We start from the raw sequence: 18,637 nt of genomic DNA on the forward strand, positions 1-18,637 counted from the left end.
GGAGAGAGCGGGGAAACAGTGACGACAAGTTCACGGCTTGGCTTGGTTTTCTAGTTACAAACCCCCCCACCTCAGAAAAAGAAAAAAGAAGAAGAAGAAGAAGACAGAGAGCCACCTGTGAACAGCCAGACCTGGGAAAATGAGACCCAAAGATGAGGTAGATCTGATTTAAGTTAATGCGGTTTTGAACAAAATCACTTTCCAGGCTGAAATCGCAAAACGCTAATGATGAGCCAATCAACGATCAGGTGGTATAACTACTAAATGACGTCACGAACATTATAACCTCATTGTCAAAATCAATAAATATAAACAAAACGTTTATCTGATTTTTTTGTGCGTTTTAGAGTCTCACAGTATAAGGTTTACTTTCTGCCCGCATCACTGGAGAAAGAAATATGCACGCACTGCCCCGGAAGCGCACAGAGGTCTCGCCATGAAGCGGTGTGAGCTGTTTCCAAAGTTAGGAGAGGCGTGGTCAGGGGCGGCTCTCTGGAAGCCCAGCAAGTTTAGGATAAAATGTGGATAAGTGATGCTTTGGCGGCTTTGGTGCAAAAATCCTGAAAGAAGAAAGACCGACCTTCTTTTTCTACTTCTTCTCTTTCCCCCCCAAACTGATGAAAACCGAATGAAGCTACCACATCACATCTTTGATTTACGTGCTATGGAGGCCAGCGACAATCATCACACCGCTCCACCTGAGCTCTGCAACACAAACTGAAGGCGGATTTTTTTTCCCTTCTTCTTGCTACACAAGTTTCATCGCCAGATCTCTGTCACAACCTCAAGGAGTGGGCTTCATTCCAATTCATTAAAGGTAAATTATTTCCAAAGTCTGCACTAAATCACACCACTCCATTTCTGTTTTAATATGCATTACTGTTCACATTTTCCATTAGATATTGGCTCGTTATATCAGCTTCTGTCAGCATCCTTGCTTGCACACACACTTTCAGTGAGAGCCTGTGTTTATACAGGCTTGGTAAAAGCAAATCTACATTATTCACCGTCCTGTACCCTTAACTGCATTCATTGCAGCTGTGCTGTTTACTGTGATTTGTAATGCTGTGTTCTTTCCTTCTAAAGCTTCCCTTTTATTGTTTGGATTTAGGGGGAAAGTTGTAAAAATTGATTTCTTTAATCCAGGCTTAATCCAAACTAGTCATTCCCAGCCTGCCAGCTTACCCTCACTGAACCCCATTAGCTTACCTGTGGCAGCGCACCAGACTAAGTGCCTGCAAGCCAACACACTGTCCTCACCAAGTTCAATATTGACCCAAGTTATTCAGCAAATTTGATACAGGACTCCAACTGCAAAGCTTCCAATTATCATTTCTTTCTCTCCCCCTCTCTCTCCTTCAGGGTCCTTGTCAGCTGACATTGTAGACAAAGTGTGTCTGTGCTGGCACAAAAACATTTTTCAACCCTATCCATCCTGCTCGAGTTTATCGTTATCACCAGCGTGTCCAAGGATGAGGCTTGGGTCCCTGCACCGGCTGAGAGGCGTGTCCTTGCTCCTGCTGCTCCAGACGACAACATCCATGGTGATGCTTCCAAACTCCACAGGCTGGGAGCAGATTTTGGACAAGTATCTGGACGAGGACGGCGACTGGTGGGAGGCCAAACAGAGGGGGAAGAGGGCCATTACTGATAGCGACGCTCAGCTCATCCTGGACCTTCACAACAAGCTCAGAGGCCAAGTTTACCCTCCTGCTTCCAACATGGAGTACATGGTAGGTGGAGGTGTTGTCTGTGCGTCTTCGGTGATTCGTAGTTCATGCAGTTAACGCATGTTTTGACCCTTTTCTGAACTCTCGCACATTTGTGGCCCATATAGCTTAGTGAAATGACCCAGTCACCAGACTGCCTGGCGTTTGTCCCACTTGGCTCACACTTGCAGCATGCCAGCATCTAAGCACCCTCACACATGAGCCCAAACACAAAGAGACACACACACGCTTAACTTTGTACCCACGTGACTTTGGTCATTTTTGCCAGAAGCGAAGAATGTTCACCACCTTGCCAATGATCACATTTCTCCAATGTTTTTTTTTCTCTGTTGTTTTCTTTTACTCATGGTAAGAGATTTGTTTGACTTTATCCTTTGGCCATCACGTGTATGTACAGTGCCAGATCACTTTTCACAGTGTAATTAGAATCTGAGCACGGCACCGGGGCTCGATTTACCAGCTGCCCCTGCCCCCACTCCCCTCACTAAACACACACTGGGGATAGCACACCTTCTGAAACTTAGCAATCCACAAATCTGAAACTTTTCCACAAGCACTACGTGTGTAGGCGCAGCTTGACCACTACAGCGCATTGCCTGCAATAGTTAAAAGGGTAAAAATCAATGCAATGTGCAGAAAGTAATGAGATTTTATCATCTTTTCATCCACGCTTAAAGAGCTATGGAACAAAAGGCAGTATTATTCTGTGGTAAAGGCAAATAAACAGTTCCTGCTGGGGGCAGTTGCTGGACTGTGTAATTGTATAATTGAGAGGTTGGACTTGAGGACCGTGTGTGTGTGTGTGTGTGTGTGTGTGTGTGTGTGTGTGTGTGTGTGTGTGTGTGTGACGCTCAGCCAGGCTGGCTTTTGGTTAAGGCCCACGCTAGTGGAGAAATGCTGAGCCAGCAGCACACAGCTCTTTTCTACTGTCTCCTGTTACACTTGGCTGTTTTTTTTTTTTTTGTTTTTTTTTCTTAGCTGCAGGGGCACCCAGGGGTGAAATATGGAAAGGCAAGCAACAAGAGTATGTGAGGTGAAGGAGAATGAAAGTTAGCAAGAAATGCAAGATGAAGTGAAATACAGGTGTAAAAAAACAAAAAACAAAAAAAAAACATCATAAAAGAGTTTTTTTAAATAGGAAGAGGAGGCAGCATGAGACAGATGGAGAGAGAGAAAGCATCGCAAAACAGGTGTCAAAGTAACTGAAGTGAAGGGGAGAAAAGAGGAAATGAGCAAAAAGGAAAAAAAACTCTGAAGGGGCACGCAGTTAGGAGAGACGGCAGCATGCAAGAATAGGCACCGAAATCTCATGTGCGGTTTTGTAGATGTCAGTGTGTTTCAGACAAAAGCTGTTCAGGTCATATGTAGAGCAGGTCTTTTGGTGATTTTTAGCCCTTTATTTTTAAAAGGGTGCTCCGTACTCCTCCGATTTTCCTTTGGTCCGTGTTGAACTGCTGTCACCTTTCAGAAACCTCACAACTTCACTGTACTGGAAGACTTCATAGACATGCTCTCCTGCTCTCCTGACACACTCAGGCATGCAGACACACACACACACATCCGCACACATAACCATTTGCCCATCAGCTCTGTTATTGTCTGCCATTGTATTAAACCACAACCCGAGTGACCCTCTGTGGCAATCATGACAGAGACTCAGAGATAAGATCAATTCAAATCCCCCTCTTTCCTCCCCCTTATCGGCTTCTTTTTCTTGCCCTCCCTCTCTCTCTCTTTCTGCCTCCCCTCTCCCTTATCCCTGTGGCTCCGTTCCCATTCTGTCATTATCCAAGACAGAGGCCCAAAAAATTCCCCGGATGAGCATTCACACTCTGTAGCGGTCCACAAAGCTTCGGTAGGAGGACCGCGTTTCTGCCGCTCACTCAAATGTTGACCCCGCAGGTATAAACAGAGACGTGTCAGCGTTTGAAGCCCTGTAAGACAAACAAATGGCATCCTGGGAGAAAGAGCCCCACCTGCCTTGATGTTTAACTTGGCTTTGCTGGTCTGCGCTCAGGTCTGAGGTTACAGTGATGTTAGCAATGGATGATAAATGAATGGGTTCTGCTGCCAAATGTCGAGCCTTTTAAATCATTGATGCGTAATATGTTTAAAAAAACCAAAGAAGCACAATAACAAAACAATAAAAAAGCAGGATAATACATTTTCACTGGGTTAATGTCTACGGCTATATGGACGAGCATCTGATGCAATGTTTCTTGCACTGGATGGTTCAGAAGTCATACACCAGCCCGGAGATGAATTCCCTCCAGTGTGTGTGTGTGTGTGTGTGTGTGTGTGTGTGTGTCTGTTTTTTATTGCAGGTTTGCTCAATCACAAGGCGTGGGGAAGAGAGCATCTGCCACAGGTGCTTAAAGCACATCCAGTAAATCCTATGTACAGTAATTTGGAACAATCCACCCTGAATTACTTATAAAACTCCTTTAAAACTTTAAAACTTAAAACTACTTTAAAACTCCTGCAAAGCCTAAAAGACAAAATAACGGAAAATATGCTCTCTTGGGACCTCACCTGCACTGGTTGCCGAAAACAAGTGGCACTCTCGTTGGAGTCCAAATAGCATTGTCTATAAAAACATTTAAGGAGCTATGACCACAGCCTGCAGTGGCACTGTTTGGTGACAGAGATGGACAGGTTTGGAGAGCATCCCCTGTGTTTGATTGTCTTTGGCATTCCCTGACTTATTGAAAATACTTTCCGATTCCTTTTTGTGAAACTTGAGCCGTTACGCTTATTGGCACATCCTTCAAACCACCTGTTCAGAGGATTTTTTTTTTTGAGGGGGGGGGGGTGATTTACGGAGGTCATCCAAGTGCTCTTTTATCCTCTAGACAATGCCATGAACTGAGGCCAACATTCCCCTACGCTGACTTAAAACACTTTGGCCTTCCATCCAGTCCTGACTCATCAGCCTTTTTTTTAAAAGTCTGTAGAACCTCTGAAAGCCATCCTTCACTGCCTCCTCCAACGCCTGTCATGCGTTTCGAGCTACGGTTTGGCCAGCTCGCAATTCCGTCTGTTGAAACGGCTTCCTGTCATTTGGTTCATCTGCAAAACACTGGCTGCGTAACTCCTTCTGCAATTTTGCAAATGCGATTTTCTCACCCAGCAATGATTTGCTTTGCATTGTTGCTCAAACCATGCCCCCTGTTACAGCACAATAATAGGGAGATAATGGTGTTTGCTCGGCGACAACATTCAAACAGTGGTCAGCCCCGGGAACTTTGATATGAGCTGGTGGGAGCTAGAATGCACTGCATGAATAATTGCATGCCATCTCAAGCTGCATATATTGCTGTGGGAGTCCAAAGCTCTCAGTACACTTGCTTAATATAATGCCAAGATTATAAACATTGCTCTTCCTGCAAATGCTCACTATGAATGGGTTGCAATTGCACTTTTCATAAATATTTCGGGGAATGTCATCATAAAACTTTTTGGACCATTGACTCCAATGACGACTCAGTAATGTGTGATAGAATAAAGAACGGCATGGGTATAAAAATGAGCAGAGACACATTTACACAAACTGAGGATACACATCTTTCCTTTAATTTGTCTTATTATTTTTCCCTTGTTGTTGACTATTGTTGCTATACCGTTAAGATTTGTATTGCTGTAAATTAAGTTACCCATTTGCATCCCATTGTTCTCACCAAATCATATCACGCCTTCTGTTTTCTTTTTCCCCAGCTTTGGTTTCCCAATTCCCATGTCTGTTCCCTGCTTTTCAGTATTATTCAGCATGCACCATTGATTATGAGCAGGAAACTCACACTTGCAAAGGAAGTAGCCCTCTGGGCCTTTGGAATAGAATCAGAAAAAAAAAAAACTGCCACAAATGAAGTGTTAAGCGAAATAAACAATGCAGTGTGCATGGCGCTGAAAGACTCAAGCAGAGGAGGTGTTTTTCTTTACGGCCCCGCGGAACTGTGGTCGAAGTGGGTGGTGGGCGGGGTGGTTCGCGGTTACAAGGCCTCCCCTGCTGGGCGAACTGTGCAAACAGCAGCAGCTTGACAAGCCAGCTGTACTCTGTACAGACTCAACAGCTGAAAAATATGTGTCTCGGTCAACATTTTCTCAACCTGCTTTCACTGCAACTTTTCAGGACAGTGGAATGAGTTTCTCAGCTGGACGGTGCCGCTTATTTTATCATTATTTAAGACGTGCCTCGAGATCATCGCACATCACGTCTTTGTGATACAAACTGTAATCTCCAAGAGCTCCGAGAAGCTGCAGCCAGAATTTTGGGTTCTTTTTCAGGCTTGAAGCCTATTGTAGTTGCGGTCACAGTAAAATGTTTTAAGACACAGAACCACCAATTTAGCACTGCATACTGTATTTCACTGCTTATCAGTCTTTTTTTTTTTTTTTTTTTTTTTTTTTTTTTGCACAAGGATGTCATTCTTTGAGAAGAATCAAAGGGAAAATATGCAGATATAAATCAAACTAGAGTTGACTGGTCTCCATTATCCTGCCAAAAAAAGGGATACGCAACAGATAAGGCAACACCGACATTTATTTGCGGCTCACTGCAAGCAGAGGTCACGTCTGAGCGCAGATAGGGTTTCAGGTAAACAAATTCTCATTCCTGTTTTAGCCCCGCGTCTGTCACTCAACATCTGACCTTATTGTACAAGAACGACCACAGGCAACCGCAGGAGAGGTTGCTGTAACTCTGCATCCTTCTATTGACGATGAATTTTTATGTGTTTGTTCAGTTATGTAACCTTCCCACAAGGCTCTGTTTTAAAAACTGACATTCCGCTCTGCAGTATCACGTTGGCATCGCTGATTTTTAACAAATTCGTTTAACGGGAAGAAACAGCTGAAGAAACTGCTCGGAGTTAAGAGTTAATTTGCAGCACTGCCAGACATCCTGTTGCTAAGTAGGTGTGCGGGGCAGTTGTTTCTAGAGGGACGGACAGTGGAGGTGGTTGGTGGAAGTTGAGGGGGGTTATTTTAGTATGGTTAGTGGATGAGATTTCAGTGAAGGTAAGCTGAATTCCAGGCCCCAACGTGTGAAATGCAAATATTTCTGACACCTTCACCCATATACTACTAATACATGCGCTCACACCCACTAATGCCCATCAACTAATAGACTTTCTGGCAGAAACCTGTTATACAAGTCATCCCACACTGGAACTGGGAGTAAACGAACACACGCCGTCCTTCAGAGGAAGTACAGTTGGTGTTTTTCTAGCATTTTTATAGTAGAATATAGGTCAGCAGGGAGGAAGGACACTCTTTGCATTCCCAGAAAACCCCAGAATGGGAATACGATCCCTTAGTATCCAACCAGAGCTAAACTTGACTGAGAGGGCAACTCACAGAGGGAAAGTGAAACAAAAGCATGTACCCAGTCATCTCACTAGAGACATATGGAAGTTATTACTAAACCCCCCCCCCCCTTTTTTTTTTTTTTTTTTTTTTAAACTTCCACGACTTCCAAAACTTCCAACTTCCAAGAAAAGTCAGCTGAGTTGAAGTAAGAAAGGCAAAAAGCTTTACTGCAGCAGCAGCAGCTCCTAGTTTCTCTTCCTTATCATCATAGGTTGAAATGGTGTGCTATTTCCCCTCATGTTACTGACCACAGAGCAGTGTTTCTCTAAGCTCCTTTACCCTATAACACATTGAACTGGTTTATGCATTTTATCACCATTTTGTTACTTTTATAATCCAGGAAACTCATTTCTCCATCTCGCCTCGTGCAGGTGTGGGACACAGAGTTGGAACGTACTGCAGAGGAGTGGGCAGAGACGTGTCTGTGGGAGCACGGTCCCGCCGGCTTGCTGCCGCAGATTGGACAGAATCTGGGGGCACACTGGGGAAGGTAAATAATCTGTTATTACAGACAGTTTATGCTATCAAACACTAAAATTAAATAAGTTTGGAGACTTCAAAAGGTTTTCAAAGTGCTCTGTTCTACTTTAAGTGACCAAGTAAGCTGTAGTATAAAAATCTGGTGATGATCGAGGCTGTTTGGATACAATGAAGTCACTCGGATGGTCAGCAACAGTACTCTGGCAGGCTGACATTTAAACAACGTTCAGTTGATACTAAAGGGCTCGAAGTGTCCAAGGAAAATATCAACGCAACATTACACCACCAGCAGACTGAACTGTTGATGGAAGCAAGGACGGCTCTATGCTTTTGTGTTATTTACACCACCATTTAACACCAGACACAGCAGAAATCAAGACTTATCAGGTCAGACAAAGTTTTTCTTCTATTGTCCAATGTTGGCGAGCCTGTGTGAATTGTAGCCTCTGTTTCCTGTTCTTAGCTGACAGGGGTGGCACCCAGTGTGGTCCTCTACTGTTGTAGCCCATCTGCTTCAAGGTTTTGATGTGCTGTGCGTTCAGAGATGCTGCTCTGCCTACGTTGTTGGTAACAGGTGGTTATTTGAGTTACTGTTGCATTCCTGTCAGCTCAAAGCATCCTGGCTGCTCTCTTCTGACCTCTGGCATCAAACAGGCATTTTTGAACAGAGAACTGCTGCTCACTGGATATTTTCTGGTTTTTGGACCTTTCTTTGCAAACCCTAGAGATAGGGTTGTGTTGGAAAATTCCAGTAGATCAGCAATTTCTGAAATATTCCAAGCAGCCTGTCACGGAAAACCATGCCACGTCCAAAGTCTCTTAAATCACCCTGTTTCTCTATTCTGATTGGCAGATAAGACATTTGCATTAACAAGCACTTGAACATTCACAAGTAATAAGGTGGCCGGCGAGTGTACAATATGTTACCCATGACTGGCATTTACCTGCTGCGAATGAGACGTCAAACACACACTGTGGCATATATGCGAGTGGACTCAGACTTAACACAGATTTCTTTGCTCCTTTATTTCACTCAGTCTCCTGCAGAGCTCCAGAAAACAGCGCTGCTTCACACAAGAGACGCTTGTTCTGCATCTAATCATATCACTCCACAGTCGAGATGTCTGCTTAATTCTAATCAGATTAACTGGCAACACCTGGTGCCAGATCAGTGTCCTTGGTTACTGAGCACAAATGTTGATTTTCAGTTAGAGCACTCTGTTTGCCAGTGGATGATAACTATAGGTGGCACTACATGGGTTTATTAAGTGTGCTTGCCTCAGAGTTCTTGTGTCAAAACAAATCAAGCACTGCTTATCTAATGCTCGGCCATATTTACCATATACATATATATATACATATATATATGCATTTTAACATAACTGAATATCTGAGCACTGAGAGCTTATACAGTATATTACAAGACTTAAAAAGACAGTTGTAGTGAGCAGTGAAGAGCTTAATGCCAACATCTACACCAAAGGACTCATAAGACACAAGATATGTTGCTTGGAACATTATAATCATAGATGTGCTTACTGATCTCTCCAGGTATCGTCCACCCACGTCCCATGTTCAGGCTTGGTATGATGAAGTGAAAGACTACTCCTTCCCTTACCCTCAAGAGTGTAATCCCTACTGTCCCTTCAGGTGCTCTGGCCCAGTTTGCACACATTACACACAGGTAGCTATGGATCATGACTTCTGGAAACCTTACAAAGGTGCAATGAGAACATTTAAGTCATCTGTTTCTGCTTCTCCGTATTGTCCTTCTTTTGTAGCTTGTCTGGGCTACCAGCAGTCGAATTGGCTGTGCAATCAACTTGTGTTACAACATGAACGTGTGGGGGCAGATCTGGGCCAAAGCCGTCTATCTTGTCTGCAACTATTCACCGAAGTAAGCAGATATGTTGTGTACCAGCACTGTGAAGAGTTAATTATAGTGTCAGGCCGTTTTGATGTGACATCACAGCGATCACTTGTAGTTAAAGCAGTCCTGGTTTGTCTGTGTTCAGTAGTTTTTGTTTGATGTTTCATGTGCACAGGGGAAACTGGTGGGGCCATGCACCTTACAAACATGGGACCCCGTGCTCTTCTTGTCCCCCCAGCTATGGAGGAGGATGCAAAGACAACCTCTGCTACAAAGGTAAGAAAAAGCCACACATAGAGAGAGGGAGACAGAAGTCGGTGCAAATAACTCATTATCATGCCTTGATTTCTGTTTTATTTAAGGGCAAGATGACAATTCATATCCACTGCAAGAGGAAACTGAAGAGAACAACTTTATTGAACCAGAGGTCCCCCGTACCACAAATCCCCGGGCTCGGGCCTCCAGACCTGAGCCTCCCAGTTTCCCCGCTCCAGCCCCTACGCAGCCCCCCGCAGAGGACCTGCAGAAGAATGAAATGGTCAACACACAGCAGATGTGTAAGCTGCCATTTGACTGTTTATTTTGGATCAGGTTTCCTCTCGAAATGGGGGGTGTACAATATGGTTTTAGGTCTGGGAGGTGCAGAGAGTGGAAGTGGAGGACAATATGTGCTGCAAAAGAAAAAGGAAACCTGTAGCTGCTTGCTCAGTATTGAGCTAGCGATACTGAATAATAAGTGCAAGAAGTAGACTTTGACCTTAAATATTTTTCTTGCAATTTATCTTAAATTGCTTTGATGCTGTATAGTCCTTATCTGTCATCTCCATGATTAACCCTGGCACTTTCTGGAGTCTACTCAATATTGCAAGTCACTCTTTGGAGCAGAGAGGGGAGGTCTATTTTAGCATGAGCCCCTGAGTGTGTGTTTGTTTTTGGCTTGCTGAGAAGTGTTGAGGGGTGAGAGCGGCTCGCTGTGGTTTTTAAATGGCTTCCTCTCTGCAGCACATTAAGGCCTGTGCTTGTAAGATGAGACACATCCTCTAGTTTTGCTGACCACCCTGAACCTGAATTCTTGTCTTTTATTCTTGAAGCGTCTCCACTTGAGTCTTTTAGGAACTAGTCATCTGCATCGGAGCCGCTAGTTCACACATGCTGTTTCCTGCAGGAGAACTCAAAGACCTCTGTGTTTATGTGTTACAGCCCAGCTAGTGACCTGTGACACTAAGCTTCGGGATCAGTGCAAAGGAACAACATGCAATAGGTACAGTGAAGGCGAAGCATTAATAGGGTGCGGTGCAGAATGTACAGTTCACATATTCACATGGTTATTTTTGCATTGACACACAGATACGAGTGCCCAGCTGGATGCCTAGATGCTACAGGAAAAGTAGTTGGCACAGTGTACTATGAAATGGTGAGTGTACATGTAGCTAGTGTACTCTGAGGGAAGATTAAAAAAGATTTGGACGCTTCAGTGTCTTTTCACGAGGTGTGCAAGATGAAGCTTTGGGGAAAAAGATGTTTTGTACTTTGAGGATACGTCTTAGTGCTTATTTATCCAAATTTCTTACTAAATACAGTATAAATGGTGTCTCTTTTTATCTCTTTTATTGCAGCAATCCAGTGTGTGCAGAGCTGGTCTACATGCTGGTGTCATAGATAATGATGGAGGATGGATGGATGTAACAAGGCAAGGAAGAAAGGACTTTTTTATCAAATCCTACAAGAATGGCGTCCAGTCACTTGGGTGAGACGGCAATAAATTTACACCAATGACAACTGATAGTTAAATATAATGAAAGTGAATAGAAATAATAACATCTAATGTTGCTGTATTCATTTTCCCCTTGACAGAAAATATCAAAGTGCTAACTCCTTCACAGTCTCCAGAGTGACAGGTTAGTCTGTCATGCTGTGCATGTAGATATGTTGTCATTTGTTTCCAGCTTCTCATTATGGGCTTTGCCGACACCCGCTGTGTTTCCTTCTTACAGTCAAAGCCATCACATGTGAAACCACAGTTGCACAACTGTGTCCATACGAAAGGCCTGTAAAACACTGTCCAAGGTATGCACCTCCCTGTATCGCACACTCTCTCTGGTTATCAGAGCTGCCTAGCATCATGTCTGTTCATCATTCGTCTTAGGTTATACTGCCCGAGAAACTGTGTAGAAGAGAATCCTCACATATCCAGAGTGATCGGTACCAGAATATACTCTGATGTAAGTCCCTGTTTTTGAAGCTGAACTTGTCAGACACTAATTCACACTACTTTGGGGCTGTCAGCATTTTAGAGACAGAAATGAATGAACATTTCTGACATGTTTTCCTTCCTCTTGCATGCTCCTGTAGAAGTCCAGTATATGTCGAGCGGCCGTCCACACTGGAGTCATCAGGAACGATGTGGGTGGTTACATCGATGTGATGCCAGTGGACAAGCGAAAACACTACATCGCCTCGTACCAGAATGGCATTTCCTCAGAGAGGTATTGGATGACTAACCTCACAATCTTATAAGAGGGGAAAATAAATAATAAAATAAATAAATATATATGTGTATAGATAGATAGATAGATGGAAAATAGTTATATACACAATAAAAGAAGGACAAAATAAATAATGCATAACAGTATCCTATCTCTGTTTTATAATACCAATATAGATATATTGTTTTGGGGGGGGTTTACTGGTCCCGTGTCAGCATTCAGCCTTAATACATGACAGGAAAGTGAAGAGGTTAATGCACTTGCACCCAGAGTGGAGCAGTAAGAAATCAATGCCTCTCAGGTATCTACTCTCCTCTCCTTCTGGACCTAATCATTTGAAGATGCAGGCAGTTACATCCTGTATGCAGTGCACGTGGTAGAGTCATTTGCATTCTTGTAGTTTAAAATAATGAATTGCTTGGCAATTAGTGTACACAAGAGGAGTGCATCTTCGTGTAGTTCTAGACGTGGTTTGCTTTCTGGTAGTAGGTCAAAAAGGACGACCAATAGACAAGGATTTAAAGCTTAATATAGTTAAACAGAAAAATTAAAAAGGACAGAAATAAAAAGTTAATGCGTGTAACCGAGGAAACGGGGTCTTGTTACCATTTATCTCAAAGGGGGTCAATACTGAATCAGATTTTAGACAATTTTCTTGCTTGGTTCTAACAGGAAAGTGGATGAATTAATGCAAATCAGGTTGAGGAAAGAAGCTGCAAGGATTTATGAAGGATTTATGTGTAAAACATCTCATTTATTTGGTAGAAACGGATCTGGTTACTTGTACGGTCACTTGTAATCTAAATGAATCTGTGAAATGGCGTTCGATTGCTCTAATTTGCTACATGGTATAGAAAGAGAAGTCGTCATCACCGACAAGCTGACTTGCTGCATTTGAAGTTGCTGTGTTGCTGAATATTTATTAAATATAATACAGCTGAAAAGTAGCCAGCATCACAAAAGCTAAAAAGATGAAATATATGTAGCACAGACAACAAATATCTGCAAAGAAATTTCTGTCTGTGTTTGTTTCTTTGTCTCTCAACTCCTCTTGGACCAACAGGAGTTGAGCGACCAAACTTTGCACACAGGTTTATCTTAGTCCTCTGAAAGTTCTTACCTATATCAAATATTATGACATCATCATGTTGCCTAGCAATTAATTAAAATAATCTGTTTCAGCAATTATGCAGCTATAACATCTTGTAAAAACATTGTGTCATTTTAATTTCAGAACAAAAACATCATTTATATCCATAAAAGTTAAATTAGGTGTGATATGTTATAATGCCGTCACATTGCTTGGCAGTCAGCTAACAATGGGCTGGAATGGCCTGTTTGTAATCTTTTACTCACCCACAATGCTGGTTGCTAATGCTTACATCCGCATTAGCAACCAGCAATAGTAAGAAGCTGAAATGACCAATTTTTAGCATATAAAGAACATCTAGCGTCTCTGTTGTTTTTGTCTCCCCCTTCTGGCAGCAAGAATAATTACATAAACACAGCTGACAATAGTTAATAACTTATTATAAACATCTTTTTTAGACACTAATTCTTTCTCTGAACGAGTTCCTTTTCTGTCTAGAGCACCAGAAACTTTCCTTTTCTTTGGGTGTTTCTACCACACTGAGCTGATATATTCTTTTCTATCCTGCTCTGTGGTTTCTCCCTTCTTTTAGTTTTGGCAAACCGGTTATTTTTTTGATAATACAAAATTCATCTCTACTGGAGTGCCAGCATGGGAATGTCACCACAGATGCCAGATTCAAAACTCTGGTATACTGGAAAATACACATCCATTTACATGGTTTAATCAGCACTCTGTGAACCCACTTGGCGAGTGCTCAGATGTAACAGCTGGTCATGTATATGTAACAGCTTCTCACTCCAGCTTTAACAATGCCACAGCCAAGGACAGCAATATACATAAGATGAAACGCCTCAGCTAGTTTGCAAATAGAGCACTTCATCGTCGACATAGGGGTGTACATCTGCTTATACTGCCCCAACATTTTTCATTTGTCTAATCCGACGAAGAGGGTTGAGAGTAGATTACCTTGTTTGGTGCCATGTGCTAACACAGAGTAGGAAACAAGAGATATCACTGGTTTTTACGGTGGCTGTTGGAATGTTAAGAAGCTTAAAGTGGCCTATAAAGTACTCAAACAAATTCAAATCTGTGCTGTGTAACGCTGTCTTCTGAATGTAGAAGAATCAGCAGATGTGATCTTTGAGTCTGAAGACTCAAAGTGTCTCTGATATAAAATTTGAGATAGCTGTTATTAAATTCTCCTGCAAGCTAAGGTATTGCTATGCTAATAAGGTGAAAGCTTGTGTTGAATTTATGCTGCACCACCTTGCAACAATATTAAGGCCACAGGTTCATACCAGCCACTCTTCAAAGTGACCTAGATACAGTGTAGTCTGTTCCAGGTTTTAAGAGAAATTAAATTGCCCCTACTGTGGTCTGCAGAATCACTACACTTCCCATGACCTATGTAGAGGGGAGACTTGCATTCACAGCCTCATTCATTCAAAGCCCTTTCCTCCTCCTTTTCATCTCCTTGCTCTTACCATGCCTGTCGCCACTTAATTTATCTTTGTCACTCTGCTAAGATACCTGACGTCTGCCCATCACTTATCTGTGTCCCTTACCTTTACAACATGTCTGTCTTTGCTGGGTGACCACATGAAGTTCCTCGTGTTTGTGTATTAATGGGTGGTTTACCTGTTTTTTTTTTCACTGAACTTCAGCCTCCATCTGTTTGTGTGCTGTCTGTCATCAGAACGTCAGACAGCACACCGCCACGGACATTTCTCCACAAAACCAGTCGATCTGTTTGTGTGTGTCTGTCATGTAGGCTGGGACATGTTCTGTATCTGACACATGCAGCACCCAGACTCACTCTCCCTCTTGTTGTTCTCCTTCCCCGCAGCCTTCAAAACCCTCCCGGAGGGAAGGCGTTCCGGGTGTTCGCTGTGATTTGAGAGCCCCAGAGGGCAGCTTCACCAAACAGAAAATCGCACTTGTGCTGTTGAAAAGGTGGTAATCAAGCCATGTTGTCAAACTCAATGACTGAAATGTTTCTGGCTTTCCTACACTACACGGGTTAGAGGTTGTCACTATGGCAACGGAAGCCCAGCAACAAAAAAGAAACTTGACATGCACGCAATGAGAACCATGAGTTTTTGTCAGCTTTAGCAGGAAATGTTAAAAACTGTAAATATTGCTGATTACTTTGTTGTACAAATTTGTTAATATAGTATTACATTTGTATTGCCTTTGTAGCAAATATCTGTGTATGAATATTAATTATAGAAATGTATTATATGACCTTATAATGGCACTTCAGAGATAATATCACTTTTATATTAAGTCTGGCACATTTATTGGTGCTTTTGCTACATTTTGTACTTCTGGATTGGGGAAATTTGTTATTCATTTATTTTTGTATGGTTAGACACTATATCATTATAACTTGTAAAGGATGCTGCTATATGTTTTAAGTATTGTTGCTGTGATCACCTGTTCGATAAATTTCTTTGTAATTTTCCAGAAAATGTGGTTTAGTTCAAACTACCTGCAGGTCGGGAAGTATGCTCATCTCTCCGGGGTTCACCATTCACCTTTCATTTTGAATTTTATTTTACCGGATGTCGTTGCTCCAAAGAAAAATGATGCCCAGTTAGTAATCGTTTTTGACACTGATACAGAGAAACAAAAATACGTCTTAAAAATCTCATACAGTATGTCGTGCAGTATAAAATATGCTTTCTTTTAAGCTGTAGTCGTTACAATGGGCAAGCAACTCTATTCTCATCTCTGTTTTCCTTGCGTCTAGATTTTCCTAACTTGGGATTGTTAGGAAAAGTTCATTTTGCAATAAAACAACAGAATGACCACACATTTCTATTAGCCACTTTCTTTTTCCATTTTAAGTCTGTTAAAGTTAACTTGATTTAAAAAGCTGTTTGCATTATACATTGATTGTCCTGAGTTGAACCCCATTTGCCTTCAAAACTAGCTCCACTCAACATGGTGTTGGAAACAATCCTCACAGTTTTTAGTCCATATTGACACGATAGCATGACGCAGCAGCTGCTAATGTTTTATCTGTGCATCCATGATGCAAATCTCCTGTTTCCCAACATCCCAAAGGTGCTCTAGTGGATTGAGATCTGGTTATGATGGATGCCATTTGAATACCGTGAAATCATTGTCATGTTCAAGAATCCAGTTTGAGATGATGTGCCATGGTGTGTTATCCTGCTGGGAGGAGAAAATGGGTACACTGTGGTCACAAAGGGCTGGAAACGGTCAGCTAAAATACTCAGGTAGACTCTTGTGTTTAAGTGATTCTCATTTGGTTGAGAAAAATCCCCCACACCATTACACCACCAGTATGAACTGGATGTTTTCATGTTATTTACACCAAATTCAGAGCCTACCATTCAAATATCACAGCCTGTTTAAAGTGTATCCTCAGTTTCTTGTTCTTAGCAGATAGACTTCCCCCCCCCCCGGTGTGGTCTTCTGCTGCTGTAGCACATCTTGTGTTCAACTTGTGCACTTCTGCATACCTTGGTTGTAACAAGTGATTATTTGAGTTACTGTTTCCTTCCTTCAGCAATCTGCCCATTCACCTCTGACCTCTGACATCAACAAGGCATTTTCACCTAAGGAGCTGCCACTCTCTGGATATTATTTATGTCACCATTCTCTGTAAATCCTACAGATGTTTGTGTGGGGAAATCCCAGCTGATCAGCAGTTTCTTAAACATTCAGACCAACATCTGAGTCCATCATGCACCAATAACCATGACACATTAAAAGTCACTGAAATCCCTTTTCTTCATTCTGATGCTTGATTTGAACTTCACTGGGTCGTCCTAACCGTGTCTACATGCATAAATGAATTGAGCTAATTCATTACATTAATGAGCAGGTGTATATACCTGGTGACTGCACATAGGAATTTTTATAATTAATAGGTTCACCCAACCCAAATTACCCAAATAATATGGAATAAACTTTTGATCCACTGCCCTAAAATTGTAAATGAAAATATATTTTTGAAAAATTAGAAATTGTTCAGACTTGTTTTGGAATACCTCCTCAGTGTCTGCCACCAGGGAGAGGAGCTATCACTCCTCATTCACTTGGGAGCAACAGTCGAACAAAATGACCAGTCAATAATAGATTTCACCATATCCACGTCTGGCAGTGTTATGATGTCTGGAGGGCCGCAATAGGTCTTGAATTAAGCCGTCAGTCTTTGTTACTCCCCAGACAAGTGATACTAAATTTTATGGCCTTAATGTACAGCCACCAATGTGACACAGTATACATGGATTTATGTTCAATTAATTGTCTCTGTGCCCGCAGGTCTAATCTTAGGATTCATAATTATATATCTGTGTAAATTAGAAAATGTCAGTGTACAAATAGAAAAATACAGGCAGACCCTCACAAAAATTGGTGAACAGTGAGAACGTTAAGAGGAGGCTGATTCATGTTTGTAACTTCATTTAGACCATATAATTGCTCCAGAACTAGAGAACAAATACAGTAAAATAGCACTGAAACATATACTACATCTGCTCACATTTAAATCTAAGCAGCCGGTATATACCATGTATAGATGTGTACACATGGATTGTACATAAGCCACTGTGTATTGAGTTTTACATAATGGCATTATTTATCTTTACTCTGACAAACCATTGCTCTATTCATATTTATATCGATGCTTGCTGCAGTGTTAACACATGAACACATCATGTTTTGATTAATCTTGATCGCTTGCCTGATTGGCCGAGCTCCACTGCTAAAGGGGCAGTAGAGAGACTGATGCAGAAAAGAGAGCCATACATCAGACAGGTGTCAAAATTCACAGTGGGATGGAGTGATAGGTGGCATTCAGAGGCTTGGAAGAATGAAAAGTAAGAGGGTGAGCAGGATGGTGAAAGGGAGGGGAAAAAATGGGGGAGAGATAACCTGAAGGTTTGAGACAACGGTCTGAACATCTTAATGATGTGATGACGCTGCAGTCCCAACTGTGGGTAGGTTTTATGAAGATGTAACTTCCATGAAAGGCTTTGTTGGACAGTTAGCCTATTTATTTAAAAGAAATCCTCTGTGTCTTCAAATAATTAAAGAAGAGGTGCAACACATTAGTTGAAAGTGATGGATTATTGTGTGCTTTCACATGCAACCCACCGAGACTGCCCACTGGACCCACCAGACAGCCGAGGATGCATTAGGTGCAAACTGACAGAGCGACAGCTATGGGCCCATTAGGACCAAGGAGACTGAGTACCGTGAAGACAGATGGGATGAAAGACAAGCTTGCAGCTAGCAGGGTCTGCATGGTGCCACCAGTGTTTTCAGACTGTCGTTTAAAATAAGGAAGGCCATTAATAACCCCCTCACTCCGCTCTGCTCTGCTGCAGTCTGGCACTTCTTGCGGAGCTAAATGTGGCGCTGCATGGCAGCAGACTGGCAGACTGTGTCAAAGAGACCGCATATACCCGAGGAGAGGGGAAGAGAGAGGATAGACAGGCAGGCAGCGATATGTGTGTGTGTGTGTTTGTGCATGTGCTGTACATTTGGGTTTAATTGTATTTTTTTACTTACTCACCTGTTTGTTTATGTACAGTGTCTGGCCCAATATAGTTGGATGGGAATCAGATAGCAGTGA

General features: G+C 42.3%; 1 protein-coding gene across 1 annotated transcript; it reads left to right on the top strand.

The window, feature by feature from the left end:
- Positions 1–478: 478 nt before the first annotated feature.
- Positions 479–16,783, top strand: LOC146702031 (cysteine-rich secretory protein LCCL domain-containing 1-like). The gene is made up of 15 exons (XM_085468517.1): positions 479–817; positions 1,363–1,733; positions 7,469–7,587; positions 9,129–9,261; positions 9,359–9,474; positions 9,623–9,723; positions 9,810–10,004; positions 10,648–10,708; positions 10,795–10,861; positions 11,064–11,194; positions 11,302–11,345; positions 11,442–11,514; positions 11,594–11,669; positions 11,800–11,933; positions 14,873–16,783. The coding sequence occupies exons 2-15, from the start codon at positions 1,473–1,475 to the stop codon at positions 14,922–14,924; spliced, it is 1,563 nt and encodes a 520-aa protein (XP_085324643.1). The 5' UTR covers positions 479–817; positions 1,363–1,472; the 3' UTR covers positions 14,925–16,783.
- The last annotated feature ends 1,854 nt before the right edge of the window (positions 16,784–18,637 follow it).

The sequence above is a fragment of the Copadichromis virginalis genome, linkage group LG9 (genome assembly GCF_057382275.1).
Source record: "Copadichromis virginalis isolate Kocher_CV1m ecotype Utaka linkage group LG9, C_Virginalis_male_GT1.1, whole genome shotgun sequence".
Classification (NCBI taxonomy): domain Eukaryota; kingdom Metazoa; phylum Chordata; class Actinopteri; order Cichliformes; family Cichlidae; genus Copadichromis; species Copadichromis virginalis.